Genomic DNA, 9,026 nt, shown 5'->3' on the forward strand with positions numbered 1-9,026 from the left:
GAAACCTATTAATATAAAACTAATATTTGGTATATACCTACATAGATAGGTGATACCCTGGATCAACACAGGCTACTTTTTATCAAAAAGCTAGTTATAAATAATGAAGAGTGTGAAAAAATTCTCCTGATTGGCATCAACTGGGACCGACATTTTTTAATGTAAACTAATATTTTTTATTTACTACGCTCCGAAAGTACCGAAACTGGCTACGGCTAGAGCTACGGTGCTAAAGACACACAAAGCAGTAAATCTTATAACATTCATTTTGACCGGGGTAAACAAACTTTCAAAACACAAAAAAAAACATCATCATTAACACGGAAAATGTAGGAAACCTTAATAAAACACAAATTTCACACACTAAATTACCATTTACGAGTACAATAATAGTTCAAACCAAGAGCCATTCAAACTACAATCAATGTTTGATGAAACTTAGTGGTGTTAGAACCACTTATGTAAACAGATAACGGATCGTAGCAATCACTTCAACTAAGCCGCTAAACTGTTTGTACCGGGTACGGATTACGCAGGTACCCGGGTAACTCAGGTACCCGGGTAACTTAGGTACCCGGGTTCACGGAGTAAGGAAAGATGAACGGAGATGCCATAATGCAGGTATGTCAAGCGCCTTCTTCTAGGTCAAATTCGTACAGTAGGCAAAACGATCAGTTACGAGGGAACTAACGAGGCGTTCTATGTAGCATCAACGGTTTTTGGTACATTTTACAAAAGATGGCCGGTAGTAGATAGTAACGTTCCTGGTCATCCTCTCGCCCGCATTTTGGCGTGCTACTTTGCTACTTTCTTAGGCAATTTTCCGTTATGACACCTCCACTAGTCGTTTGGTTCTCCATGTCCGGGTTATATCGACCTGTCTCTGACGTCTAACTTAATGAAGATTTATGGCGTATATTGATTAAGGTTTTGGTTCGTTATGAGGGATGTTTTTTGTTGCAGTTTACTGGTAAATAGTAAGGAAGTCATTTATTTTCTACACATTATGAACTAACCGCTTACTAACTCTTGCCCTTATGAAATTTTAATCTGTCTAATAACAAATGAAGAGTTATGCTTGTATATGCTTATCTCAGGAAAAATGTTTCTATTTTAAAAATATTGCAGTATTAGATCCATTCATGGAACGACCACAGGGAACATGTTTATAATATAAACTGTAGCCAATAGCAATCGGATATCTTAATACAAAAGCTCACAGACATATTGTTATTTGAACAAAGAACATCATATAATAAAAAAAAAATGCTTGATTGTAATGTGCCGCATGACCGTTTGTGCAACATTTTCATTTCTAACTTATAAAATCATCAACGAATCCTAAAATAAACAACATAAACCAAAGAAAACTAATCAAAATATCCTAAAAGAAAATAAAGACCCGTAAGCGTGAGTCCGTCACTAGTTTTATCACCATCGCCTTCGACCCCGAATAACTGAACTATCTAAAATCCAATTGGCCCCGGTTAGCCTGAGTCCCGATATTTCCTCGATATTTTCAGCTCTTGTAAATCACTCGAGAACCGAGTCGAGGTATCGAGTTAAATGTCAAACGATAATCGATTTTAATGATAGGGGAATTGGGTCGAATCCTTTTTAATGTTAGGGATTTATAAATAGCTTGATGGTTAAATAACTTGGTACGATTTTAATCGTATCTTGCTTTTGTAAAATGTTTTAATAGCTGAATTGATTTAATGCTGAATTGGCATAGAATTACAGATTTTTTTTTTCGTTTGGTTAGAGATAAAATACGATGTTCCTAAGGTTGTAAACCACTGCCTGAAGTATATGAAGGTAACTGTATGCAGATCCCAACAAGTTTCTTAAAAATATAAGTGTTATCATAGAAAACAGCTAGTCGTTAAATAAAGACACGACTTTTTGTCGAAACGATACAAATAATATTTTTTTAAATAAATTATTTTTACAATACTGTAGTGAGTAGTCCATCGAAAAGTACCTGTAATACATACATAGATTGGTAAAAATGCTATATTTTGTTGTACCCAGGTATGACAACAAATAGTATGCCAGCCGGTGCATAGCCGGTGCGCTCGCATGGGCAGCCTACCGGACCTGACGGAGCGCTCCCGTCCGACGCCCGTCCGCGCGGCCGTGCGGACCGTGTCCGACCCGCACCGCCACCGGACTGTTATTACTCCGGTAAGCCTATATACATAGTATGCCAGCCGGTGCATAGCCGGTGCGCTCGCATGGGCAGCCTACCGGACCTGACGGAGCGCTCCCGTCCGACGCCCGTCCGCGCGGCCGTGCGGACCGTGTCTGACCCGCACCGCCACCGGACTGTTATTACTCCGGTAAGCCTATGTACGTAGTATGCCAGCCGGTGCATAGCCGGTGCGTTCGCATGGGCAGCCTACCGGACCTGACGGAGCGCTCCCGTCCGACGCCCGTCCGCGCGGCCGTGCGGACCGTGTCCGACCCGCACCGCCACCGGACTGTTATTACTCCGGTAAACCTATCTAATCTACATACTACACACTAAAATAGTAAATAGGAAACTTTGAAAAAATCTTCGAGCGGTGGAAAGGATATGCTATATTTCATCATGGTACGGGAAGAATGTAGTTTCCCTTGGGACGCGGGTAAAACAGCGGAAAACAGCTAGTATTTAATGTTTTACAACAGTTTAACAGCAAATGAACTGCTATGCGCTTGGTCTTAAAATTATCCATTCAGCGAAGTTCAAGAAAGCCTTCTCATTAAATTATCGTAATTATAACTACGGTTTTCATTTTTGCAGATCCCAGTGAGCACAATATACAAGAAAGAATGGCCTTGGAAGAAACAAAAAACTCCTATCCGAGTGGCGGGGTCCTGCATCGGGCCCCGCAGACGGGACTCAGCTGCGTCATCCGTCGGGGCCGCTTCAGTACGGCGACTACTCGCCCGGCAGCCCCCAAAGTTACCAAAACCTCTAGTCAACAGATTCACCCTTCTTTGTATATCGAGTGGCCTCTGTGCGACTGCTCTCCTGCCCTTCACAGCCTTCGCAGGCGCCGAGGCAGGAGCAATGCCACTCTCAATCATGCACACAGCAGCAGCAGTCGTCGCTCCCTTCTCCCCCCTCATACTCCAAAAGACTGGAACGAGATTAGTAATTGCAATAGCACATACGCTAGTCTGTGTGCTGTTGACTGCTCACACGGTAGAAACTCCCCTACCAGTTCTACTTGCTTTATATGGAATCTGCGGCGTGTCGTTATCTCCAATGTCTTTAGCTCTCTCAGCATCAGCAACATCACTTGCTCAAGCGGCGGGCGATGAAGCCAGGAGAAAAGTGGCACTTAGAAGAGCATTAAGAGCGCTTAGAGCAGCTCAGGACCTGGGCCTAGTGTGTGGGTCATTACTTTTAGGCTTTGCTTTATTGATATGGTCTGAGGAGGTGTCAAGGCCTTCTACCCCAGTGCCAACTAATATATCGGTGCCGCGGTGGCCTCCGCCTGAAGAGTACTTCTTAGAAGATGATTATGAGGTCAGTCAAACTTCTGCTACGACATATGTTACTTATAAACTGCTTGAAACTTACCTTTAATTACTCTTTCTAGGAGCGTACTTGCGGGTCCGCTGGCTGTCCAGACATGCAGACGCTATCGGGCACAGTATTAGACGCCGATGGCAGAATGCTACTGGTAGCCATGTGGGCATTCCTAGCACTGCTATCAGTGGGACTGGGCGTGTACGGTGCTTCCTCTGCGCCCGCGCCGCCACCCGATGCGCGCTCCGTCTTCGGAGACCCGAGGACTTTGCTCGGGGTGCCAATGGGTCTGTTTATAGGACTCCAACAGGGATTTATTTATACATCGTATATTAAGGTGTGTATTATGTAGTTTACCCGTGGTACATCATTACTCACTCAATGTCGTTTACCTAATCACTTTTAAAATCGAAAAAAAAACACAAAGATTTCGGAATATTTGGGAACAAAAATGGTTCTGTTGCTCAAGAAAAGCATGACAGTTTTCCATAGGACGCAAGCAAGTCACTACTTAAAGAAAGTAAAATTAGACCTACTGGATGTTATCACAGTTGATTTAACATCCCCAGTGGTACGGAGTATGCGTGGACGGGTGGTGGTGTGCGTGGCGCTCGCTCTGCGGCACAGGGGTGCTGCAGGGCTTAGCCGCCGGCACTCTGTCCATGGCCGCCGCGAGGGGCAGACGTGGCGCACTCGCGGCGGGCGGCGGGGCTGCGCACGCGTCGCTAGTGCTCGCGTTATTGCGCTGGAGAGCTGCGAAGACGGATCTAGCGCTGCCTGCTTTGGCGGCCGCTGCTTGGGGCGCGTGTGCTGCGCTTTGGGATGTGTTACAGGTAACTATCAGATTCTTATTATTTGTTGCCTTATCGAAAAGGATCGCATATATTGTGACGTCAGATTTTGCTAGTACACAATTACTGCGAGGAGATAAAAGATGGAAACCATGCATGGACAACGGTATGAGTATCACGGTTAATCGTGAATATCTTATGTCACAACTAGCACATACAACATATTTAAATAATAAATTACTTTTATAAATATATTTACATCTGTTGGACTCAACCACCTTCTTCATCTTCTTACGGTACTATGTCCTACCGGAGGTCGTCTCTCATGAATTCAATTTTGACTCTGGACACAGCAGCGCGAAATAGGAATCTGTTGCTCAATTTAAACCACGTTCTAAGATTTTTGAGCCACGAGGTGCTTCTTTTCCAGAACAAGTTGACATTATGTATATGTTTAATTTTCACCAGGCTGGCATCTGCATCGGCGGCCCCGGCTGGCGGGGAGCGTGGTCGATGATCCTATCTGCGCGGCACTTAGGACTCGCGCTGGCATGCATCGCGCGAACCATGCTGTGTGTTCGGTCACAGCTGGCAGGGCTGGCTGCCGCGTTGCTGGCGGCGCTGGTCACGCATACCATGCTGGAGCTTAGGTTGCGACGAGGTAGGAACGATCATATTATAAATGCCTGTATGTGTATTTAGTTGGTTTGCCTTGAATAGATAACCTACACCATGACAGGCAATCCCTGTACAATGCAGAAAGTACGTTTCTAATAGAATGCCAATCATTAATTCTTAGGCACACACAGAAATTACTTTATCGGTCAAAGAATATGTACAAAAAAGTTTAGACCAGCACTACGATTTTTCTAAAAGAAATATCTATTTAAGTATTTTAAATATGCGTTATGTTAGATTTTATGTAACTTACTAAATCCTTCTGCACATCTCATACAAATTTACACAAACAAATATATAATTCCTCTCTGTTTTCCAGGAGACGCGAATCGCCAAAGATCCTAGCGAAGACCAACAGCGACGCAACTGGCGGCGCTGGCACCGACGTCAGACGACGTCGAGGAGCACGACGTTCCTGACGTCGCGTGCCACGTCATCAGTTAACGTCGCTGGCAGCATGACGCCCAACGTCGGCCGTCATACGTCGCTGGCAGTCGGATGACGGCAAACGTCGCTGGCAGTCGAATGACGGCTAATGTCGGTGGCGGTCGAATGACGGCAAACGTCGCTAACAAAATATAACGTGTTGTGACACAGACATTGTTCAATGTACAGACAATTTGTCTACTTTTCAAAAGCACTAAACTGTTCTATAAACGAGTGAGATCTATTTACCTTTCTACTACTACTTGATAAATATTTTGTGAATGTTCTTGTGGCGTATGACCGGGTTTATCAAACGCTGACGTCGGTCTAGATCGACTTTGACTCGAAGTCGGTCGGTATGACAGGTGTCGAAGGTCTGACATTGCAATGTAGAAATAATTATGTATTATATGTAACAAGCTTTATAAATCATAATGTACAAATTATATTATTTAAGGCCGACTTCAGCGTTTGACCAACCAAAAGTAATTACATTATTTTTAGTTTTTTATACTTCCGCATTAAGTTAGTTTATACACCCTACAATTTTCTTCAACTCAAAAATTTACATAGAAAAAGTGATAATTTATAATAAGAAACTTCACATTGCACATTACTATGGTATCTCATAATTTTCTAGAAAGCTTTAATGTATAGACATTATAATTATAATATTGGATCACACGACATACATACCTCTATGACTGGTGGAAGTAAGGATAGTAAATGGGAAGAAATCAAAAAATCTGGAGATCTATGGAAGACAACACATTACCATAAAAAATTTTATTGAACTAATTTTCTTTGTTAAACGCGAAAACAAGAGTGAGTTTCACCATTTAACTGTAAGTATAACCAAACCACAACCAGCGCGAAATTATCTTCTAACGGTCAAATCGGTTTGACAAATGAAAATGTTTCAGTTATAGTTAAATTGTGCAACTAATTGCAACTCTATTGGTGTTGTCCCAAATCTCACTAAAACAGCTGGACCAATTACAACTGAATATTTCTTACTTCCACATTCATGGTTAACCGTACAAATCATAGTGTAACACTAAGGAGCTCTATTCTGTTTTATAAAAAATATACTTTATTTTAATACCTACCTGTTATCCTCGACTGACTGTTCACTCTAAAAGTCAATGTTTTATAAATGTTTAGGATAAAGTCGTTGAAATGGTTTTTAGACTGATCGGGTTTGAATGAATTCAGTAATGTTTTGCGGCAGTAAAGATCATCACAAACAAAACGGATAATTATTAATTAAAGTTCAGCTTTTTTGACGAACTCACTTCATCCGATTTCATAAATACAGTTCAGTAATTCAGCATAACAGCGTTTCTATAAACGCATCACTGTCGCATTAAACGTTGCCTGAAATAAAATAATAAAGTTACTGAGTATGAGTATTAAGACTACAAGTCAACGTCAGCTAATAAAGAGTACAAAAATACGATACGCGAAAATGAATCTAGTTGGTTGAAATCAAATAATTGAAATAAACTGAATCTCAATTATGGGCTCAAATTGAGATATCAGCACTAAAATTTCTACTTTGACATGTGGCAAATAGTAATAAATATCAAAATGTAAGACACATTTTACCTGTTTTTTTTTTGTATGAAATTACCTAAGTTACACCTTTGACACGAATCCGAGGCAGAAAATTATAATATAATCATTCAAGCTACGGAAAATAATAACCAAAGTAGACAAACTAACTTAAAGACAGCCAATTCTAATTTAATTTATAAGCAAAATGTTAATTTCCATTTTGTGACTTTGTAAACTAATTGATGTCAGCGTCAATTTGTCAAATACAAATTAAATAGATGTCAAAATGTTATTTTGGTTATAACAGGTAAAAGGAATGGCCGAAATACTGTATAATTGTGCAATATGATTTGGATATGAACATAAAGTAAAGATGTTGGACGTGAATGTTAGGATAAAAGTGGTGTTAACGACAAAAATATGAGAATAAATAATTGTTGACTGAATTTCATCTTTGGATTTTTCACTCCCTTACCACTTAATTTTGATGATGTATCATCACAATCATATCAGTCAATTTGCTGTCCACTACTGGCCTCCCCTAAAGAACGCCAATGCGTTTGGTTAAACGTAGTGTAGGACGTCCTATCTCAAGGTGGACCGACGATTTGAAGAAGATGGCAGGCAGGGGATGGATGCGTGCTGCCCTTGTTGACCGAGAATTATGTATATAAAACTTCAATCAATAGCAGTTTTTATCGAATTTCCAGAGCCGTAACTCTGCCCAATAAATTAGCGGACTTGGCAGCTGCAGAAATAAGTGAAACATTTTGCATGTAATGTTTCTGACTTACCTAGGTAGGTAGGTAGGTAGGTAGGTAGTAGGTTAAATAAAACACACATCTTCAACATTAACACATTATTTTTATTTTTCCAAGTTTGTCTAAGACTAGGAACCCCGTCGCATCGTCGTCACTTCACAACTCCTTAATTTGTTCGTTTGTGTTAAATACATAGCTATGAAACAACAAAGCATTCTGGCATAAACCATACAAAAAGCTTCAAATAAACCTAAAATAATAAGGCAAAGTAAAGAATAATGTTGACGTCAGAAATTCGTATTGAAAAGTGTGTTTAATTTGACATTTTGACGTGAATTTTACATCTTGACGACGTGTAAAACATGTGTAAAACTTAGTATAAATGCTTTTGCCGACGACCACGAAACAGGGCACGTTACATTCATTATAATATGATAGGTGGTACATAGCACTAGTGGCAGGAATCATTGTTACAATCAAATTGGAATAATGAAGATAATCGTTTTTTTTTAAACAGTTATGGCGATTTTTTGTACTCGTTTATCCCTCAGGGCATAAACATTTGTATTTTATTTATGATTTTTTTGTGTCTAGTAGATATTCCAAGCATTTTTATACTTAGCTGTTAAGTTATGCGATTTTTATATTTTTCTGTTAAGTAACGCTAATAACATCAAGTCAAAAAACGATTGTAAAAATCATCTCTGCCATTCATTAACCATAAGTATAAGGATAAAAATACTAACAACACATACATATATCATACTATTATTGTCTGCAATAATCGATTTTATTTCTAGCTGACAAAACGTACAGAAAAAAATGTTCCATAGTGCCTATTTTATTTTTATCTCCTTTAGGACATTTTTTTATTGAAACACTTCATTATTTTAATGTTATTATAAATATGAACTAAACATCGGTAACAGAAAATCAGTCTAGTTTCATATTTACGATTCTGCAAGCATTCGCTGTTATTTTTTAACATAATATGACGAATATGAACGTCCTAGAAACATTGATTTTTAATACATACTTAATTGACATCTAAATAAGTTTTGCAGAAATCAGAAGCTTTTAATACGCATTCGTGGACATTACAGCTACACCGCGTGCTTTTGTAGCATCTTTTTATAATATTTCTTATACATATTACCGTCTACTGATTATTATATATTTCAAACAATAATTCTATAATTTTTATCTCATTTTCAACCACCCACTCAAATCAATCTGTTAAGAAAATTTTCAACGGAAGAAAAAGGTGACAAATTAGGAAAAATAAAAATA

General features: G+C 39.6%; 1 protein-coding gene across 1 annotated transcript; it reads left to right on the forward strand.

Annotated features, from left to right (window-relative positions):
• Positions 1-2,207: 2,207 nt before the first annotated feature.
• Positions 2,208-7,405, forward strand: LOC124639900 (protein unc-93 homolog A). Its single transcript, XM_047177412.1, has 6 exons — positions 2,208-2,497; positions 2,789-3,520; positions 3,594-3,860; positions 4,093-4,356; positions 4,783-4,975; positions 5,312-7,405. The coding sequence occupies exons 1-6, from the start codon at positions 2,351-2,353 to the stop codon at positions 5,335-5,337; spliced, it is 1,629 nt and encodes a 542-aa protein (XP_047033368.1). The 5' UTR covers positions 2,208-2,350; the 3' UTR covers positions 5,338-7,405.
• Positions 7,406-9,026: the final 1,621 nt, after the last annotated feature.

This window comes from Helicoverpa zea, chromosome 19 (genome assembly GCF_022581195.2).
Source record: "Helicoverpa zea isolate HzStark_Cry1AcR chromosome 19, ilHelZeax1.1, whole genome shotgun sequence".
Lineage (NCBI taxonomy): Eukaryota > Metazoa > Arthropoda > Insecta > Lepidoptera > Noctuidae > Helicoverpa > Helicoverpa zea.